The sequence below is a fragment of the Peromyscus maniculatus genome, chromosome 18 (genome assembly GCF_049852395.1).
Source record: "Peromyscus maniculatus bairdii isolate BWxNUB_F1_BW_parent chromosome 18, HU_Pman_BW_mat_3.1, whole genome shotgun sequence".
Lineage (NCBI taxonomy): Eukaryota > Metazoa > Chordata > Mammalia > Rodentia > Cricetidae > Peromyscus > Peromyscus maniculatus.
In genome coordinates, this window is record NC_134869.1 from 54,383,093 (window position 1) to 54,406,225 (window position 23,133).

General features: G+C 37.2%; 2 protein-coding genes across 2 annotated transcripts; both read right to left on the minus strand.

Moving 5' to 3' along the window:
* Positions 1-817: 817 nt before the first annotated feature.
* On the minus strand, positions 818-1,762 carry LOC102924614 (olfactory receptor 9S13-like). Its single transcript, XM_006996615.3, has one exon. The coding sequence runs from the start codon at positions 1,760-1,762 to the stop codon at positions 818-820; it is 945 nt and encodes a 314-aa protein (XP_006996677.3).
* A 14,839-nt stretch (positions 1,763-16,601) lies between these two features.
* LOC102924300 (olfactory receptor 9K2) lies at positions 16,602-17,543 on the minus strand. Its single transcript, XM_006996614.3, has one exon. The coding sequence runs from the start codon at positions 17,541-17,543 to the stop codon at positions 16,602-16,604; it is 942 nt and encodes a 313-aa protein (XP_006996676.3).
* Positions 17,544-23,133: the final 5,590 nt, after the last annotated feature.

Below are 23,133 nucleotides of genomic sequence, written 5' to 3' on the forward strand. Positions count from 1 at the left end.
AGGAATATAGGTGCCATAAAGGTAGCTAAATCACCCTCCAATCCAAACTACTCTTACTGACAACTTATGAAAGTTACCTTTGTGCACCTTTCTGCTTAATGTGTGGCCAGCTCCACCAAAGATATTCTTATCTCCACAGCATTAGTTTACTGTTTTATATCTTTGGAATCCTGGTCTTCCAAAGCCTATTAAGTTTCATCAATTTTCTGAGTCATTTAAGTTTAATTTTGCTTTAAGAGTTCTATGAGTTGCTCTCCTTCCCACAATAAGACATGTTTAAATTAATAGAAAATAGCAATATAGATTTTTAATTAATATAACACTTTTTATTAAGAGAGTGAATGAGAAAATACAGTTTAACAGAATAGTATTGCCACATATTTGTGAGAAGAAATACTTCACATATACTTTTATTAACTGCAAGGATGATAGTTCTTGTATCATCCTTGTATCATCCTTGTATCATCATGAAAGATGTGACTACTTGGGCCACAATAAGCTTTCATCCAAAATGTATGCTATGATCATGCTTTCATTTAGCTACTATCACAATACCTTAGAACTTATAACAAAAAAGAGTATAATATATATGGCATAATTTTTAACAATTATATAAGGATAAATTTTCACTACTTAACTCAAATGAAATTATATTATAAAGTGAGAAGTTATTTACTTTCGTATATTCAGTACAAAAAAACAATGTTCTATGCATCTGTACTAGAATTGTTACTCTACAATGCTTATAAAGTTATATTTATTGTCATATACAACTTAGAAAAGAAATTTTGTTCACTAAATAAAAGATTCATAAATATCACTCAAAATTTTTTCCACCTAATATTTTTTTCACAGCATCTTTCACATCTTTGTTTCTTAGACTATATATTAAAGGGTTCAGCATGGGTATTATAAGTGTATAAAACACAGCTACAATCTTGCTTTTCTCTGGTGAGGAGATGGATCCAGGCTGGGCATACATGAAGAACACAGTTCCATAGAATAAACTCACCACTGCTATATGAGAACCACAAGTGGAGAAGGTCTTACTCCTGCCATGGGTGGAGGGGATCTTCAGGACAGTGGAAAGGATGTACCCATAGGAGACCAGAATGATGGTTGTGGTGGAGATGATGATGAGAGCAGAGAGAATGAACAGTACAATCTCATTCACAAAGGTGTCAACACATGAGATCTTAATCAGAGCTGGGACATCACAGAAAAAGTGGTCCAGCCTATTTTCTCCACAGAAACGCAAGCTAAAAGTGAAACCTGTTTGTACTATGGAGTTGATGCATCCACAGATGTAGGAGCCAGTTACCAACCGAACACATACCTTTTGGGACATGTGCACAGGGTAATGGAGAGGGGAGCAAATGGCTGAGAATCGATCAAATGCCATGACAGCAAGAAGGAAGCCTTCAGTTGTAACAAACAAAGCAAAGAAGAAGAATTGGGCTGCACAACCATTGTAGGAAATTTTCTTTTCACTTGTCAAGAAGTTAGCTAAGGTTTTGGGAGCAATGACTGTGGAATAGCAGAGATCTAAATAAGACAAGTTTCTAAGGAAGAAATACATAGGTGTTTGGAGTCTGGAGTCCATCTTAATGACAATTATCATGCTGACATTCCCTACCATGGTGACCATGTAGATCATCAGGAACACTAAGAATAAGAACACTTGAAACTTGGGAGGGGCTCTAAATCCCAACAGGATGAACTCTGTTACCTCTGAGTAATTTCTCTTCTGCTCACTCTTCATAGCTAATATGAAGATCAAACTGGAAAATGGCAAAAAAAAATGTTTATTTCAAATTTATGATTTAGAAAATTAAAATATTAAGAATAGATTTAAATGACATAGGGTCACTAGAGTGAGAACATGCTCATCTACTACTCAATAATCTATCACAGAATAGAAAAGAATGCTTATAAACAATAATTCCATCACATACTATTAAGTTGACTTTTAAATTGTATAATCATATACATTAACTTTACAACATTTATACCTGTACCCCAAAATGTCTTATAATTGTTCTATTGATACTAGAATAACACGATGAATTTTTATATGTTAACACATTTTGAATCTTTGAAAGTATGTTAGAGTAAGATTGATATATATGTAATAGTAGACCCTCTTGAATACAAAGGTCAACAGCTATATAACTGGTTAATATTCAAACTAGAGAAGTGATAAAAAATGACCTCTAGCAAGGCCTGTTAACTAAATAATTAAGTTTCTTTAAATCCATAGTTTACATTAAGAAGTTCCTGATTTTAGCAGGATTTTCAAAACACAGTTTAGAAATAAAAGGTAAAAGAAGTCAGTGAGAATTTTTCTTATTATTTTGGTAAACACTATACATAAATTCCAGTATGCTTACAAGTACACAGAAATATGAATAGAAACAAACCTTCCATTAACTTGAAGTTTTTCTGCATCACTGACTGTAATTCCTCAATGTTTAGTTACTGACTCAGATTCGCTGGCATTAGCAAACAATAGCACAATTTTTAGATGATATCTTAATGTCATGTTTCATGAACTTACATTTTTCTTGTACTATTTCACTGACTCAAGTGGTAAATAGGGCTGGAATGAATCCAGAATTAAATTTCCCCATGAGGATGGAAACCAAAGAGCTGGGCAGGCAGTGTCTCCAAAAATATTCCATGGAGATCAGAAGTGTTATGATGCAGAAAAAAAGAAATGAAATAGAGTGAAGTAAACATGGAAAGAGGGGAAAAATTATAATTGGTGAACTTATCAAACCTTTGGAAAATCAAAAGCACTCTCAAGGGCACGTGAAAACTGACTTTCTACACAGAAGAAACTAATAAAACAGACACAGTGTGACAAAAGACACATTTGGTTCCTTTCTTATAGTCTTGATTAACTCAGATAAGTTCAATAATATCTGAATAGATCATAGAATTTACATTTATAGATCTGTTTCTTGTATGTTTGTTATGTGCATGTGTGTCTGCATGCATGTGTGGGGTGTATGTTTGTGGATACACCTGCTTGTGCACATAGATGTGGAAGCCAGAGGATGACTTATAGCATCTTTCTCAGTCACCTTATACCATGAGTTAGTTTGAGACAATCTATAGCTGTGAATGTCACCATTGTAACTAGACTGAATATCCACTGAACTTGGATTTTTCTACCTTTGTGTCTGCCCTGTCCTCCAGAGCTGGATTCCAGATGTATGACATCACCCAGCTTTTACATGATTTTATGTGGATCTGAACTTAGGTCTTCATGTCTGCACAACAGACAATTTATTCCCAAGCCTTCTCCCCAGCCAAAGCCTCATTCTTATCTCTACTGTAAATGCAATGCGCTGATATTAGTCAATAGGCAATTAATATAATAATATTTTAGTCAGTTGAAACAATGTATTTTTAAACTGTATAATTAATTAATAAAATAGGCCACCAAAAGTATATACATTGGGCTGCCATCTTGACTTCAGGCACAGGAAGAAGTAGTGTTCAAAGACTCCAGAAATCTGGAAGGACAAGAGCAATAATCCTGTTTAGAGGACAAGATTGAGACAATAATGGAAACTGACATATATAAATCAAAGAAAAATGGGCAAAGAAAATGGCTCAGTCAATAAATTTCATTTCATAAGCAGCTGAACATAATGCATGTGCCTATAACTCCATCACCAGGATTGTTGTGAAGTGAAGACAGCTGGATCCTTGAAGTTTATTGGCCAGACAATCTAGATAAATTGATGATTCAGTGTGATCCAGGACAGACATTCATTTTAAGCCTCTGGTTTTCACACATATATGTATACACATGCATGAACACTTGCATACATATATCCAAACACCCACACTAACAAGTACATATACTATCACACACACACACACACACACACACACACACACACACACACACACACAGAGTACTATCTATGGTGGTATTTTATTTGTACTGAAATCACGCCTTTAATCCCAGCACTTGGTAGAAGAGCTAGGTAGATCTCTGTGTGTTCAGGGATACAGCCAGCATTGGAGGCATATGCCTTTAAGACCTGGAGGGTGGTACTTACCGGCAGTGACGAGGCAGTCATGTGTTTGGGTTTACAACCAATGAGAAGGCAGAACAGAAAGACTATTTAAAGACAGACACACAGGAAGTAGCTTTCTTTCAGGAAGCGAGGAGCACTGCAGGAGGTAAGATTTTAGCTCTGAGCTCTGACCTCTCGGCTTTCTCTTTTACATTGGTTCTGTGTTTCTTATTTTAATAAGACAGTTGGTTACATCTACAACTATCTCTCATCCTATTAAAAGGTATTGTTGAAGTGTCAAGGGAGTAAAGCAATTCAATAGTCCAACCTAGATGAAAAGCCTGTGAACCCTAATGACCAGTCCATCAAGCTATGCTCAATGGTGCAATAATGGTATTTTTATTGGGGGAATAACCAAGAGCTGTTTAATTGGACTTAAACCACATAAAATGACAGTGAATTTATGCCTGGAACTGTAAATCTAGCCAACTGCTTGTGGCTTCAGAGTTTGTAGACTCTAGACTCTAGAAGGGAAGCTAATACTATCATTTTCCTAAACCAACGTGATTTTTATTTGAATTCTAAATAATTAAGCTGTTAATATTCCATTATGATCAGATGAAATACAAAATGTTACTTTAGTTTCCTTTTGTTTCTTGAGACTTGCTTTTGTGTCCTGGTATGTGATCAATTTCAGAGAAAGATTCATAGAATACTGAGAAGAATCTGTATCTGTTTGGGTGGAAAATCCAGAGAGGTCTCTTAGGTCCATTTGATACATGGTATCAGTTATTTAGTGTTTATTTAATTTTTGTCTGGCTGCACTGTCTATTGATAATAGTGCTATACTTAAGTCACTCAATATTACTATTTTGTTTTTATATGTTATTTCATATCTGTTGCAAGTTTTTATAAATTTGGGTGCACCTGTGTTTGGTGATTCTACATTAGATTTACATAGTATCCTCTTGGTGTATTGTTCCTTTGATGAGTATGAAATGACCTTATTTAGCTCTTTTGACTAGTAGTGGTTAGATGTATATTATATGATATATTAGAATAGTTACATTTAGTTGTTATTCAAAAAGATTAATTTCCTTGAAATACGTTTCTCAATCATTTTACCATATCTAAAACTATCTTTTATGGAAGGTGTGTTTCTAAATGATAGAAAATTGATGAATTCTGGGTTTTGCTTAGATTTGTTTCTAATTGGCTAGCTTGTATATTTATATTGTACTATTGAGACTATTAATCAGAATTATTATTGAAAATATGTGTTAGTTCCTAAAATTTTGTTGATTTGTGATGTTTTCTTTGCTCACTTGTGATTAATAATTCTGGCAGTGTTTTTTTTTTGTTTTTTTTTTTGTTCCAATGACCCTTCGGCTATATGTATTCTTCTATATACTAAAGTACTTCTTTCAGTATCTATGTAGAGTTAATTCACCACTCATTAATCTCTTTGATTTGCTTTTATTTGAAAGTTTTTTATTTCTCCTTTATTTTTAATAGATTGCTTTACTGGGCATAATAGTCTGGGTTGACAGTTGTCATCTTCCAGGAATTGGAATTAATCTTTTTAGTCCTTCTGGCTTTACATTTTTCTGTTGAGTATTCCCATGTTATTCTAATAGGCCTGCCCTGTAAGTGACTTGATCTTTTTCTGTTGCAACTTTCAGTGTACTTTATTCTGCATATTTCATGTTTTATCTACAGTATGTCATGGAAAGTCTTTTCTCATTCTGTCTACTTAGACTTTTTTGACCTCTTATAGCTGCAAGGGGATCTGTTGACCTAGGCATAGAAAAATTTCTAATATGACTTAACTGAAAATATTTTCTACTCCTTTGGTATTGTCATTCTAGGCCCATAATTCTAAGGTTGGGTCTTTTTATGTCATTGCAAAGCTTTCCAATGTTCCCTTCATGGATGTTTGTAAATGTATCACTGAATTTTACTGAGTAGTATAATTCCTCTGCCTGTGGTGGTATTGTATTCCCCAAACTATTGTGCACCCTAACAAATTTATCTGGGGTCAGAGAACAGACAGCCACTAGATACAGAGGCTAGAAAATGGTGGTACTCACACCTTTAATCCTAACATTCCAGAGGCAGAAATACATCTGTTCAAGGATACAGCCAAGCATGGTGACTCATGCCTTTAATCCCAGGGAGTGATGGCAGATAGCAGAAAGGTATATAAGGCATGAGGACCAGAAACTAGCAGTATTTGGCCTGGTTAAGCATTCAGGCTTTTGTGCAGCAGTTCAGCTGAGACCCATTCTGGATGAGGACTCAGAGGCCTCCATTCTGAGGAAACAAGACCAGCTGAGGATCCGGCCAGGTGAGGTTAGCTGTGGCTTGTTCTGCATCTCTGACCTTCCAGCATTCAACCCAATAACTGGCCTCAGCTTTGATTTTATTAATAAGACTCTCTAAGATTCATGCTACATCTGCCTGTCTTCCAGGCTTGTTACTCTATTTTCCACATAATCCATTCTATTGGTGAGAATTTTTATTGAGGTGTTATCTTTATTTTATTATTTTTAAATTATATGTGCATATGTGTGTGTCACTATCAGTGCCTGCACAGGCAAGAGGCTTCAGATACCCATGAAGCTAGGGTGGGTGTGAGGTGCTTGGCTTGGGTGCTGAGAGCTGGATTTGTGTTCACTCCAACAGCAATATATGCTTCTAACTTCTTAGCCATCTTTTCATCTCTCCATTATGTTTTTATTTTCATTTTTATTGCATTTTTCATTTGCAGCATTATTTTAGCTTGTGTGTTTATTCTAAAGTTTTTTGTTTGACTTTTTGACATTTTTATTTTGAGTTTTATTTCTGTTTAACTTTTTCATTTGTCCTTTTATTTATTGTTCTGTCATTCAATACATCCCAACAGCATCCTCCCTTCCCTCTACTGTGGAGACTCAGAGAGATTTCCTAGTGAGAACTTACTCAGGGTCTGAGAATCTGAGCTTGCTTTACCCAACAGGGCTGCATGAAGGGATGATTTGACCATGGGCATGGTTACCAGGTGTTTGGAAGGGGCTATACTTGGCCATGCAGTGTGCTTTGATCTCGCAAGGGAGAGGTCTTTTGCTCCACCCCTTGGCTTTCCCTTGAGAATAAACAGAAGAGACCATTGTTTATTGATCCAGGCCCTCCTGAAGCTATCCTGTGTTTCTGTCTTTCTTCTCGTCGAGTAGGTGTCTCTTCTATCTAATATTTTCTTAGCCCTCTCTCATAAGAACCCTGCAAAAAGGTGGGAGCAGGCCTCTCACACTCTACTCCTTTCAGCTTTTCCCACCAACTTCCCCTCTCCCCCAGATCCACTGCTATTCTGTTTCCCTTACAAAAATAACAGGCCTCCCAGGGATATCAACATAACATGGCATAACAAGATGCAATAAGACTGGGCACAAACCTCGCATCAAGGCTGGACAAGGCAGCCCAGTAGGGAGAAAAGGGTCCCAAGATCAGAGAAAAGAGCAGAGATGGCCCCACCCCCACAAAACACCAAAGTAACAGCTATAACATATATGCAGAGTTCCTTTCTCAGACCTATACAATCTTTGTGATTGTCACTTCAGTTTCTGTGAGTCCTTATGAGCCCTGCTTAGTTGATTCTGTGGGCCTTTTTTTCTGGTGTCCTTGACCCCTCTGGTGCCTATAATCTTTGCCCTTTTGTAGCAAGAGGCTTTTCTGTGTCTCCCCTGGTCCTGCAGCCACTTATAAAATAATCATTCTGAGATTAATATTAATTATAATTGTTTGGCCTATGGCTCAGACTTATTACTAGCTACTCACAACTTAAATTAACCCATTTCTATTAATCTAGGTATTGCCATGTATCCATGGTGTTACCGGTCTGCTGGCATCTTGCTCCTTGGGTGGCTGGATGACATCTCTCTCGACTCTACCCTTCTTTTCTCCCGGTTTTCAGTTTGGCTTTCCCATCTAGCTTTATTTTGCCCTGCCATAGGCCAAAGCAGCTTTATTAATCAACCAATAAAAGCAACACATGTTCACAGCATACAGAAGGACATCCCACATCTGTGGGACTTCTGTGGGACTCCCCGAGCTCAACTTGTTTGCCTGTTGGTCTCTTCATCTGCTCCCATCAGCTGCCAGAGAAGGCCTCTCTGATGATGGTTGGGTTAGGCACTGATCCATGAGTATTGCAGAATACCATTAGGAATTATTTCATTGATTTTTTTTCCAGTTGTGTTTGGTTCTACCTTAGGTTTATGGACCATCCAGCTATTGGTTCCTGGCCATCCAGACAGTAATGAGCATGGGCTCCCTCTCACATGGACCTCAGGTTAGACCAGTCACTGGTTGGTCACTCTCACAAGCTCTGGGTCACCATAGCCCCAGTACATTTTGCAGGAAGGACAGATTGTAGGTTGTAGGTTTTGTGGTTGGATTGGTGTCCCAGTCCCCCCACTGAAAATCTTTCCTGCTTTCAGAACATGGACAGTTCAGGCTCCAAATTCTCCATTACTAGGAGTCCTTGCTAGGGTTATCCACATAGGTCCCAGGGACTACGTTTCCATATCATCCCACAATGCCCCCCAAATCCAGGCATCTCTCCCTGTACTCTCCTTCAGTCCCTCCCTATCCAACTTGATCCCTCCCATTCCCACCCACCCCAAATCAACCCACAAAATCTATTCTCTTTCTCCTTCCCAGGGAGATCCATGCATTCCCCTCTGATGTTTTTCCATCAACACAGTGGCTATGACTGATTCTACTGCTGTTTCAGCCAGTAATCATGGCTCCACAGTTACTGGCTCACTTCTCAGGTAGAGACCTGGTGGGACTTTCATGTCTCACCAGATCAGCTTCCTGCCATTGCCACCAAATGTAGGTTTTCTTTTTTTTTTTTTTTTTTTTTTTTTTTTGGTTTTTCGAGACAGGGTTTCTCTGTGTAGCTTTGCGCCTTTCCTGGAACTCACTTGGTAGCCCAGGCTGGCCTCGAACTCACAGAGATCCACCTGGCTCTGCCTCCCGAGTGCTAGGATTAAAGGCGTGTGCCACCACCACCCGGCCAAATGTAATTTTTAACTAAATCTCTATAGTACTATTTATCAATAAGACTCAGGAGTCAAAGGCTGGGGTGAAAACCTACTAGCTCAGAGAAATTGAGGAGCAACTAGCTGACCTTCCCTCTTCACCCAGCATCTCAGAAAGAGAGCATCATTCCTCTCTGCCAAACCAAAATAGACCACCACACTCAAAGTCCCTCCCTCCTACATCCTGTGTTTCTCTCTATCCATCTTCCAGACTCCCTCTGACTCTTTATGATTTCTTTATGTCAACACGTTTCTGGTTCTGCCTCCTGACCCAATACTAATTTTATTGAATTAATGCAAATACAAACTCGGGGTTCACAATGTGATCAAATATCCTGCAATATTTCCCCCTTTTTGTCTAGATAAAAAGGAAATCTTTTAATTCTAGCACAGTAAAACTATGCACAATAAGAACAACTATCAGGTAAGAATTACATTCACAATGTCCAGTCCATTTGTATTTGGCAAATTCAGGGAGAGTACTCTATTATCTCTCCTATCTTGATGAGTCTAAAGCTTTATACCTAAACCACTTCCTATCATAATTTGTATTACCAACCTAAAAACATCTTTTTAGACTTTAAAACATTTTCTTAGATTAAAAACTTAAGCTTGTATGTTTCTCAACCTTATATGCTTTATATTTTGGGGGAGTTTCTTTTCTGAATTTGGTAATTAGGAAAACTGTAAAACTACAATTATCTATTCTTCAGCCCCATCAGAAACCTGAGAACTATAAATATTACCTGAGTAACAGTAAGTGCAGAGAAAACAACTTCCAAAACTACAGAAATGACAGAAACATTTGGCTGCCTGGACAGTCACCCAAGGATCCTCTGCAACATTGGGGCCAACTATCTTCCACCTACAGACCTAGAATATCTAACAGACTTTTCTGTGAAGCAGGAATTTTGAAGGACTGGCCTACCTTGTCTTGGCAAAGTTTGGCAGTTGACCTCTTTTGTGTCCTGCTTGTCCAATTTGGACAGTATACTGTCAGCAGCCAAAGCAGGACAGTTTCTTGCCCAGTGGCTAGCTTTGTCACATTTAAAATAAACTCCATTAGAGGTTCATCAATGCCCATTATCTTCTCTGTACAGAAGTGCAGTTCTTAGAAATGCCTGCTACCCCAATGGTTCTGGGCTGTAGCTGCTGCTCACCCTTCTGTGAGAGCCAAGCCTCATGCCCACAGGCATTGGCTGGGAGCCCAACCTACCCACCCCAGCTCTGGGAAGTTACTGGGCCTGCACTATGGCAGGCATTTCTACCTAGTCTTCTATCCCACTCAAGTGCTCAGCTGCACAGCAGGGCTTCTTAAAAGAGCTGTATCTCTGTACACTGAGAGCACCAGGCATGCCTGAGATACTGCAGTTGCTAGGAATCACCTCCAGCTTCATGTTTAGAACTTTTCTTAGCTTTCTCAAGCCCTATGTTTGGATATATGTACCTCCACACTGGATGTCAAACGCAGCAAGTCTTTCTTTGGACTGCCAGCTCCCAAATGACATGTAGACTTCTTATTAATTATGAAAGCTTAGCCTTAGCTTAGGCTTGTTTCCAACTAGCTCTTAAAACTTAAATTAACCAGTTTATATTAATTTATGTTCTGCCACATGGCTCATTACATCTCCTTAATACCATTCACTTGACTTCCTTTATGTCTGGCTGGTGACTCTCCTGCCTCTCTTCTTTTCCAGAGTTTCTGTCTCTACCCAGAAATCCAGCCTATCCTCTCCTGCCTAGCTATTGGTCTTTCAGCACTTAATTAAACCAATCAGAAGGTGCCTTAGGCAGATGAGGTAAAACAGACACACATCTTCACACAGTGTACAAGAAGATTATCCCAACACTAAAGTTCTGCTTGAAACTTTAGATTTATATCCTAAATAGTCTCAGATTGGCATAATAGGTGATGTGGGTGATAAGATAGAAGTCAAGAGAAGGGAGCTGACTCTGAAAGTATTAAGTAAGCTTCAGGATCTGGCTTCATGTAGAACAGAGGCAGAATTATTAGGTGTATCCTGGCTCCAAGCTATGTGTGTTGGAGAGTCCCAGGGTAATGTAGATGGACCACACAGAGCTGTTTTTGTCTTCTTTAAGTTGCTTGAATATACATAATCTTTTATTAACTTTTTTGTTTAGAAATCCTTTGAAGTTGTTATAATTGGGTCTATTATTATGGGAGAGTTGAATTTTTTTAGAAAAGATATGTTGGATTTTTTAATTGTTTCTGTTTTTCTTGAGATTTGTGCCTTGGAGTAAGTTGATTGAGTAGAAATGTGGAGTCAGGGTTGATGGTCAAGCAGCACTTGCCTGTTGGTTCCAAAACCTAAGGGAAATGAGGAAGTATTGATAGTGGTAGAGTTTGGCAGCCCCTTAGGGATCAGCATCAGGAGACAGACAGACCAAGAAGCCTGATGTTGTTGCTTTGGACCTCTCAGTGTTCTTACCTTTATGTGGTGGACAACTGACAAGAAACTGGAGGCTGAGTAGTTGGGACTTGTGTGACCTTACTTATCAGCACTGGGGAATGGGCAGACCAGGAACTGTGTGTCACTGATAACCTTTTGAGAGTTATTTTATGTATCACAAGTTATCTTTCTTTTGCTGCTTTCAAAGCTGATTTCTTTGATTTTGACAATTTTATTGTATTTATATGATGATGGATAGATTTCTTTGTGGTTACCTGATTTAGAGGGCAGTCAGATCCTTGAATTTAAATGTCTAGTTTCCCCTTCCAAGTTGTTACATATTTAGGCATTTATTTATTTAAATAAGCTTCTTGCTAATTTTTTGTGGGTTTTTTTATAGTATCATATAAGTTTGGGGTACATTTTTATTTACTTTTTAATTACTTTTTAAATGGTTCTCCTGACAAAATAATTGCAAAAGGTATCTTTTAATTTTATTTTAAAATCTTAATCCTAGTTAAAGTCTATTGTTTGACTCCTCTAGTGATTTTTTTTTCATTTCAGTTATTGTAACTTTTATTTCTAAATTTCTTGTTTTGTTCCCCTTTATACTTCTACTTCTGTTGGTTTGTTTTATTCTACTTTCATTTTCCCTGATGTTTGTTCCTTGTTCCTCTGTTTCTTTGTGTGTTTCATAATTTTGTGCTGGAATTGTTGTAGTACTTTCTTGTTGGTACCACCAGCTTTCAAATAATGACACGAAGACTTATTATTAATTACAAAAGCTTGGCCTTAGCTTAGGCTTGTTACTAACTAGTTCTTATAACTTAAATTAACCCATATTTTTAATCTATGTCCTTCCACGAGCTCATTACCTCATCAGTGTACTGCCCATCCTGCTTCCTCCACATCTGGCTGACGACTCTGCCTTTCTTCTTTCCAGAGTCCTAGCTGTCCCCAGAAGTCCTGCCTAACCTCCTCCTGCCTAAATATTGGCCATTAAGCTCTTTATTAATGCAATTAGAAGGCACATTATTCACATAGTATAAGCAAATATTCTGCAACATGGCAACTTTTTGCATCCTCTGGTATATATACACTGGCTTTGTAAAAGGAACAGACTTCCCAATCAATCCAACCAGTTCCTAAATGTTTTTAGGAGAATATGAAATCTCTAAGCCCTTGTACATAATATCACCAAGAGGTGTGGTGCATTATTTCTCTGTCTTCTGTTAGCAGCACATAATAACCTGCTGTTGACAGTATCTGAAATAATGGAAGTTCTCTAATTCTACAACACCAACTTTCTCAGTTTTTCATTGATTTCAGAAACATTCAGACATTGCTTCCAACATAAAACACCATTCTTTCTGAGACTCTTCAAAATAACCAGGATTCTGCAATTCTATATCCTCTCCTTATCTCCAGATATATAAAACTCAAGCTGTATGCTTTTCCCCAACCGTGCCTAGCTATGTGGATGCAGAAAGCCACCCCTACTGCTGTTACTCTGTTTTCTGAGCTGTTTCTTAACATCCAAACTATCTTGATTTCATTTGAGATTCAAATGATTCAAGGAAAAAAAACAATTCTTTACTTAATCTTCTGAGAAGTCAGTGTGTTGGTTCTGGTATCCAGTCTAATATTTTCCTGCAAAGTAGAAAGCATGAATAAAGGTATTCTCTAGATACTTAGCTAAGCCATCTGAGTCTGAATATATATTCCACATAGATAAAATGACTCGTTTTGATGAAGTTACTTTTAACTTCATGGTTTCCTAGGGCTTCTACAACATTTTAACTGTATTCTGGAATTCTCACAAACGGATTTTGTTCTGCATTGTTGTTAAATTTGTGTTTACATAAAGGAACTAGAAATGGAAATTTTTATTCTATTGTCTTGGTGTTTTCAATTTCACAGCATGTTTTACATGTCGAATTGCTCTTTTTGATAGTATATAGAAAATAAATTGACTTTTGAATATTAACCATGTTCTAGAAAACTTACTATAACTAATTATTAGTTGCAGGAAGTTTTGTTGCTGCTACTGCTGAGAAACTTGAATTTTCTCCATATATCAACATTTTGTATGCAAACAAGTGTATTTGTTTGTCTATCATTAGTCATCTAATCACATAAGTTTTGTCAGGCTGTCATAACAAAATGCAGCTATCTGGGAATAGTTATCACAAAAATATTTTCTTACAGCCGTGAAGGCTGATGCCCAAAATGAAGCTACTATCAGAGTGAGCTCAACTTAGATCTTTTTCTTGGTTTATAAGTGGCAATTTTCTTGGTGTCTGCTATGTTCAACTCTATGCACCTGAAACTCTGGAGATTCTCTATGTTCTTATAATTTCTTCCCACAAACATCCTGATATACTATGAATTGTGGCTCACTTGTTGTCCAGCTATAACTTTATTTCACCTTTGAGGACACTATCCAAGTTATAGTCTCATTACGAGACATTGGAGATTTGATTGCTGTCTTAGTCACCGTTCTATTGCCGTGAAGAGACACCATGACTCTTATAAAAGGAACATTTAGTTGGGGTCTTTCTTTACAGTTTTGGAAAGTAAGTCCATGCTCATCATGATGGAAAACAGACAAGCACGACAATGGATCAGAAGCTAAGAGCTACATCCTGATCCACAGGAAGCAGGGAGAGAAAGGCTGAGACTGCTGTAGCATTTTGAAACCTCAAAGCCCACTCCCAGTGACACAATTCCTGAAACAGGGCCACATCTACTCCCTCATGGCTGCACCTCCTAATCTGTCCCTAAACAATTCTACTCTCTGGTGACAACATAAAAATTTTAAGTTATACAGTTAGTCTGCAAAACATTTGTTTCCAGTTCTTATCTTATTGTATCATGTAGAACTTTTAGTACAAGCTTAAACAGATGTGTTAAAATATGGCATTGTAGCATTGTTACTAATTACATCAGGAGAGCTTCAAGTTTCTTATAGAGAGGTCCCCAGAAATCCACATAGATACCTCCACTGTAGACTACTGGCAATGGTTGAGAAAGTTCCTGAGCTGACCTGCTCTGGTGATCAGATGGCTGAACACCTTGGCTGTCATGATAGAACTCTCATCCAGTGTCTGATGGAAGCAGATGCAGAGATCCACGGCCAAGCCCCAGGTGGAGCTCCAGGATTACAATCGGCTCGAGAGAGGAGGGATTGTATGAGCGAGAGATGTTGAGACCATGGTTGGAGGAAGCACAGGGACAAATAGCCAAACTAGTGGAAGTGCTACTGTGAACCAATGGCGGAGGAACCCGCATGGAATTGGACGGGGCCTTCTGGATAAGTGGGACAGCTGATAGCTTGAACTGTTTGGGAGGCCCCCAGGCAGTGGAGCCAGGACCTGTCCTTGGTGCTTGGGCTGGCTTTTTGGAGCCTGGGGCCTATGCTGGGACACTTTGCTCAGCCTTGGTGTAGGAAGGAGGGGACTGGACCTGCCTTGGCTGAGTCTACCAGGCTGGGCTGACTCCCTTGCCTGGGAGGAGGTGGGAATGGGGGGGTGGGTTGGGTGGGAGGGTTGGGGGGTGGAAGGAGAGAGGATGGGGGAATCTGTGGCTGATATGTGAAATTAAGTTAATTATAAAATTGTATATATATATATATATATATATATATATATATATATATATATATATATAATGCTAGTTATCTTATTTAAAATGCTAATTGTAAAATTGAGGTGTTCTCTTATGTTAATATACTGAAAGCTCTTTAATTTATTTTTATTACTGATGCTGAAGACCAAACAGAGGGTCTGATGAACTGGGCAGGTACATCTTTAACTTAGTTCTTCTCATTGGCTTTTCTGCTTAGACAATCTCCACAAACATTGATGCTGGTTTTAAAAATGAAGAGCATCCTTTTTCACACAGTTTTGGCTGACTTGTCCTTTTAACTTTTGTTTTTATCTGCTAATTGTGATTTTTTTTTTTAATGTTCCTTTTCCTCGGGAAAATGAGAAAACTTTAAGCCTACAGCACCAACATTAGCCCAAACATCATTCTTACCTCAATCTTATTCTTTTTAAATACATTTTCCTCACAGACCAAAAAAAGCATCCATGTTTACCAACTATAAGCTCCCAGTTAACTTACAATATGATCTCAAAGCGTATCTTTGGCACGCCACCTTTGATATGGAATTGATTGCACAAAGATTTGATTCATATACTATATTGTGAATTTTTTAAAGAATGAAGTGATCTATTCCTATGCCTATCATGATACCAAAACATGTTCAAATATTTTGAATAAAAATTAATCAAATAAATAAATATATACAGAGAGCTAGAGGAGTACATTTTAGAAAACATTCTATTTTGGTGATTCATCTACTTTATATATTTAAAAATACCCCCATTAATAATTAACACAAGGCATTATTATGAAGGATCAAACAGAGGTAATGAGTACTCAAAACTTGCCTATGCTTCATCTTCTAAGTTAGTTCTTTGTATTCAGAAATGTATTTTGTGTGGCCCAAAGAACTCCACAATGCCTGGCATTCTCAAGAAAATTTCAAGTTAGTGTATGTAGTGAAGTTACAGCTTCTTCATTATTATTAGTATTACTTCCTTGTAGAATACATGTAAAATACTTATCAAGCTGAAGTTTGATGAGCACTTAATATGTTAATAAAGTGAAAAAAAGAAAATTTGTCACTTTGTAGATTATCCAGATTCTATGTAGGGGGGACAGAAGAATATTTGATAAGGTCAAAATTAGATTAAAAGTTATTTAATAAATACAATAAAGATTAAAACATTTTAAACACCATGAAACACACAATGATTATGTGAAATAAAATGTTATTAGAGATGGGAAGAAGGGATAATGTATAAAAAGCTTCTGCTATTTCCAGAACATCCACATGTCCCAGAATTTAAGAATTACTGGAGGAGCAAATATGTTGTATTTCAGGAAGATGCACCATGTATGGCAGACTACTAATATTATTGTTATAATAGTTAGAAGAAAAACTCATTGTTGGCCACAAAAAGTGTGAAATCAGTATTCAAAACACTACAGGTGAAGGAGAAGAAAAATCAAAAAATGAATTTTTTCTTGTCTAGAAGTTTGCTTAAAGCATCTTTAACATCTTTGTTTCTCAGAGAGTAAATCAGAGGGTTCAGCATAGGTGTGACTAGGGAGTAGCACAAGGAAGCCAGTTTACTCAGTTCAGGAAATCTGTCAGGGGTGAGATACATGAAGAAAACAGCACCATAAAGCACACTCACAACACCCAGGTGGGAGCTACAAGTGGAGAAGGCTTTCTTCCTTCCCTCTGTGGAGTGTATCTTTAGAACAGTGGACACAATGTACATGTAAGAAACGACAATGACTAGGGCAGTTGGTAAGATAATGATGCCAGCTAGAGTAAAAGACACTATTTTGTGTATGGAAAGGTCAGAACAGGAGAGTCTCTGAAGGGGACGACTATCGCAGTAAAAGTGGTCAACAGCCCGAGAAGCACAAAAGGACAAAGTAAATGTCATGCTGGTCTGGAGAACAGAGCTGATGCAACCACAGAAATAACAGCCTGCCACCAGCTGAGCACAGAGACGTGTGGACATGTGAACAGAGTACAGGAGTGGGTTGCAAATGGCAATGAACCGGTCATAAGCCATAGCTGCCAGGAGAAATCCTTCAGCCACAATGAAGAGTGCAAAGAGAAAGATCTGGGCCACACAGCCTGCAAATGAGATGGACTTGCTCTCAGTCCAAAAGTTGCTCATAGCCTTCGGTGCAATAACAGACGAATAGAAGAGGTCGATGAAGGAGAGGTTGCCTAGGAAGAAATACATTGGTGTGTTGAGCCGGGGATCAGTCATAATAATGATCATCATCCCAATGTTTCCTAGAAGGATCATGGCATACACAAGCAGAAACAGCAGGAAGAGAAGGATATGGAGCTCAGGGCTGACCCTGAAGCCTACAAGGATGAAGTCAGTCACTGCTGAGTGATTGCTTGTTCCCCTGTCACCCATGGAGGAGACCTGATGAGAGGCACAAGGCAAAATGAACACTCTTAGCTTGACCTTCAGTGTTACAAATAGCTGCTAAAGTACAGGGGTTTACAATACTGTTCTATTATCATTTTTAATGTTAGCCTCATAGGAATACTGTGACAAGTTGAATTCAAACAAGTGATACAGAATTCCAAGTACTACATTTATTTCCAGTTCCCAAAGTGGCAGAATTAGGCCTTTACCCTGTGCATTTGGTGACTTTTGTGTTTTCATTATCACTGTTCTATATGTTTTCCTTCCTATTTACATACTGACTTCAATATTATGAAGTAATATTGAGATGAAAGTACCCATATTTTAAGAAGTGGCATTCAGGAAGAAGTTTAAGTGTTGTTTTAGAGATATTGTGGGCTTTAATATTTAAATTTGGAAAAGCTTGGAGTTTTAACTTAAGAGTTTCAGTAGATATCAAAAATGTGATTTATTTTTTTAATAGCGTGCACTATCCATTGTCCATTTGGGGTCCTAAAAATAAATAGTAGTTACAAATATATTTGTAGAAATGTTTAACACATATCCTATAATTTGTCTACCAGAAGAAAGACTAGTACATTTTTTTAATGTTATTGGAATTTGATCTTAGCATCTCATCGGTAATCCATATGCACTCTACCAGGAAGGCCAATGCCTTCCCATTTTATTTGCATTTTGTATTGAGATCTTGCTAATTTCTTACTCTTCTCTTGAATCTGCTGTAGAGTCTAGAAAACCTTGTGCTTATCTTACCTCTGCCCCTTGATTTGTGTCTCCAGGCTCAACAAATATTTTAATTAAGATTTTTTCCTGTATTTTGTGATTCCAAGATAAAAAGGGGCCTATAGCATATATACATAGTACTTTAGGATTTAAAATAGAAAAAATGATGCATAAATGTGAGTGATTATTTGCCTTTTTTATTTCCCTGTATACAAATAATGCTAGTTCATTTCTTAGAGACCTCAAGTAGATTTTTTATATTCTTCTATTAATAAAGCAATCTACCCCTTTTTCAGTTTGGACTTTGCATTTTTTAGTTGGGTAATTAAAATTATTACAAAAATTAATGTAACATTTTATTATGTCAGACATTTTCCTAAATGCTTCACTCATATTCCTTTAATCTATTAGGCAATAAAATTAGAAGATAATATATATTTCATGTTTACAAATGAGGTACAAAACATATTAAATCTTGAAATTCATCTACTGTGGTCAGAACTGTAATTTGACATGAAAAAATATAGCCGCAGAATCCATGTTATTGGTCATTCTTAGGACTTAGAGTATACTGTACTTGTATTTTGATGAATGCTTTCTCATAATTAATTACCTGGCTCCATGTTTTTGAATATTAAGTTAAACTTACTTATCCTTAATATGAATTTCCCTAATTCTTCATTTGAGGTCAAAATGTGTTTTCTAAAATTATTCATATTTTTCTCACCTAACAGTAACCTCCTTAAGACCCCCTATGACTCTTACTCCATATATTGTAAGTATAATATATAGCATCTGGGAAATGGGAACTAATTAGTAAATATGAATCATATAGACATATTATGAATGATTATTGAATATGTAGACTTGGAGAAAATAGAAGTCTGTGTAATATCACAGTGAATAACATGGGCTTTTGTGTGAAATACATGTAGGTTCTGGATCAGTTTCTCCTTCTTTTTAGCTGGAACCTTGGGCAAATTCCTTGGGCCACAGAGTCTTTGTATGTAAAGGGAAGATAAGTCCTTTTGTGGACATAGAATGACATAGGTAGATAAATCACATTGACAAATTATAGAAAAGTATTCCATAAATGATAACTGTTATTTCTTCCATCAGACTTTTCAGTATTCCTAAGAAACAACAAAACAATTCATAACATGTACACAGCTCCTTGTGATAAGCCATTCTAAATTAAGTACAGGAATCACTGAAACTATTAAAAGTTTATAGAAAGTGAAGACCACTTTAAGAAATTTATTTACTCTAACTGAGAATAAAATATGAGTATAAAAATAGTAGCATTAAGCCGGGCGGTGGTGGCGCACGCCTTTAATCCCAGCACTCGGGAGGCAGAGCCAGGCGGATCGCTGTGAGTTAGAGGCCAGCCTGGGCTACCAAGTGAGCTCCAGGAAAGGCGCAAAACTACGCAGAGAAACCCTGTCTCGAAAAACCAAAAAAAAAAAAAAAAAAAAATAGTAGCATTATATGTTATTTCCATAGTTATTTTAAATGTTGAAAATAGAATATTCATTAACTTAGTAAGCAATTAGGTATACAGATAATTACAATCTAGATTATACTTCTCAGGCCAAAGAAAAGTAAGATATCTAAATAGAGAAAGAGCCTGAAGTAGTCATAAAATAATTTAAAAAACAATATATTTTTTCACTTTTCTTTAATATTGTCTGTAGGTAAGAATGAATACTATTTTAATTTACAAGAATTATTGTTATAAATTGATAATATTTATTGCTATAGCTCATTCTACATTGTGTTTTAATATTAAAATTTTAATATTACTCCCTCTTTCACAATAGCTTTCTTGAGATCAAGTTCAGGTGTTGTCTGTATATTTACCATCACCATGGCTTTCTGAGTCTAGTAATAGAAATGAATCATTGGAACACATATTTATTATGACTAATTGGTAATAGCTGAATGATATGAGGATTCAGAATGAGGGCAATATTCAATAAACTTATGCTATGAATTAGATAGTTTATAACAACAGAAACATTAGTAAATTCTACCTTGTGAAAGGGATCCTTTCCAGAGCACCTAACAAACAAAAGTCAGTTTGTGGCATTTATAATTTGTCAAATTGCAAATGTAAAAGTTACTTTTACCTTGTGTAGTGTGGTAGTTTGTCAGATTCTGTTCAAGATGAAACAGAATTATGATGCTTCCCTTTTTGATGTTGCTTGTTTTAGTTCCACAAATGGCAAACAAAAAGTTAATTATCTGTGAAAAATTACTTTGAGATTAAGATTAATCCACCCTACAAATGCATATTCATTATCCTACTCTTAGAGTAGCACCTTCTCAGAGAAAAAAGGTCACGTATGTTCCTTGTAACTTTATGAACTAAACTGCCCTTTAGCTGTTGAATTCTTGAAAAATTTCTGAGGTCTATTTCAGAAGAGAATAAAGTGAATTTTCTGTCAGAGTTGAGGCAATCCGGAGAATTGTGTTATGAAACTGCAGAAGGCAATGCAGCCTCCCCTGCATCTTTGGATTATTGCACACTTATAAGGAAGGGAGATTGGCTATCATGTGTAGATAAGTAAAGGCCCTGATCATATGGTTTCTCTAATAAGTCTGCCCAAACATAAAGCACAGTTATTCATGAGGGCTTTGGACTTGGAATAACAGGGCAATGTTTTCAAACAATTACAACGGTAAGATTTCTCTCACCCTCTGGGAGACAGAACTCCGGAGAGAGAAGGAATTAGGTCAATTATTAAAACATCTGTGATCTAGAACAAAAAGTTAAGAGGAGTACAGAAGATCTAGAAGATTAGGTAATACAAAATTTGTATCAGATGTAAAATACAGAATTTTATCTTTCCTTCTGTGAATCCTTTTAGGCTGACAAACAGGATCTTCTGGAAGGAAATTCTACAAAGAAAAGGAAATGTTTTCAGTTTACCTTTATGACGTAAGTTTTTATAAGAAGGGAAAACAGATAATAAAGTAACAAAATCTTGATCAGACACACAAAACTAATTTCTGTCCTATTCTGGAATTCCATTCACTAAAATGTCTCCCTGTTTTCAATTATATCTTGTGATAAAAATTGATGATAAAATATATAAAAATAGAGAATAGTGTATGGACAATATCTAACAAAGGCTGTCTAGCTTATCAGTGGAATTTAATAATGGCTATCTACATTTAAACTTGGGTGTACTTCTAAATTTAGTTGCCTGAAAGGTATTTCTCCGGCTATCATGTTGTCACATATCAGTTTAATGATTTCTCATTGATTGTATATTTTAAATAATTTTAGGATCTCTTCTAGCATTGGCAAAAAAATTCACAATTTGTGTTTTAAAAATTAAAGGACAATCTAGATGTCATAAATATATTAAATATAAACCATAAAAATGAATAAGCAAACTGGAGAACATATTGGTACTCAGGGAGTCCTAACATGTGCAGCTAGTCAAAAGCTCCTTCACATACAAAGGCCATAAGTTGACATCTGGTGTCTTCAATCACTCTCTAAATTCTTTCTTTTTTTATTTTTTACTTTATTTTTTATTAAGAAAATTTTGTTCATTTTAAATACCAATCACAGATCCCCCTCTCACTCCTCCTCCCACCCCACCCCCCAGCCTTCTCCCCCAGACCACTCCCTAGCCCCTCCTCCAAAAAGATAAGGCCCGCCATGGGGAGTCAGTAAAGCCTGGTACATTCAGTTGAGGCAGGTCCAAGCCTATCCTCCTTCATCAAAGCTGTGCAAGATGTCCCCCACCTTAGGTAATGGGCTCCAAAAAGTCAGTTCATGCAACAGGTATAGATCCTGTTCCCACTGCCAGGGGGGGCCTTAAACAGACCAAGCTATACAACTGTCTCACTTATGCAGAGGACCTAGTCCAGTCACATGCAGGCTCCACAGCTCTTGGTTTAAATTTCATGAGTTCCCACTAGCTTGGTTCCTTTATATCTGTATGTTTCCCCATCATGATCTTGATGCCTCTTGCTAATAGAATCCCTCTTCCCTTTTCTTCAACTGGACTTCTGGAGCTTAGCCTGATGCTTGTGCCGGCTCTCTACATCTGTTTCCATCAGTTACTGGATGAAGGCTCTATGATGATAGTTAAGGTATTCACCAATCTTATTACTGGGGTAGACTAGCTCAGGCACCCTCTTCACTGTTGTTAGTAGTCTAAGCTGGGGTCATGCTTGTGGATTCCTGGGAACATCCCTAGCACCAGGTTTCTTCCTATACCCATGATGTCTCCATCATGATATCTCTTCCATTGCTCTCCCACTCTATCCCTGTTCCAGGTTAATCATCCTCTTCCCTTATGTTCTCATCTCCCATCCTCTACCCTCAATTGCCCACCCCCTCACTCCCAGTTTACTCAGGGGGTATCATCTATTTCCCCTTCCCAGGGTGATCCATGCATCTCTCTTAGAGTCTTCCTTGTTACCTAGCTTCTCTGGAGCTGTGGGTTGTAGTCTGGTTATCCTTTGCTTTACATCTAGTATCCACTTAATGAGTGAGTGAGTACTTCCCATGTTTGTCTTTCTGAGTCTGGGCTACCTCACTCAAGATGATATTTTCTAGTACCATCCATTTGCCTGCAAATTTCATGATATTATTATTTTTTACTGCTGAGTAGTACTCCATTGTGTATATGTACCACATTTTCTTTATTCATTCTTCAGTTGAGGGACATCTAGGTTGTTTCCAGGTTCTGGCTATTATGAATAATGCTGCTATGAACATAGTTGAGCAAGTGTCCTTTTGGTAGGATTGAGCATTCCTTGGGTATATGCCCAAGAGTGGTATCACTGGGTCTTCAGGTAGATTGATTTCCAATTTTCTGAGAAACTGCTC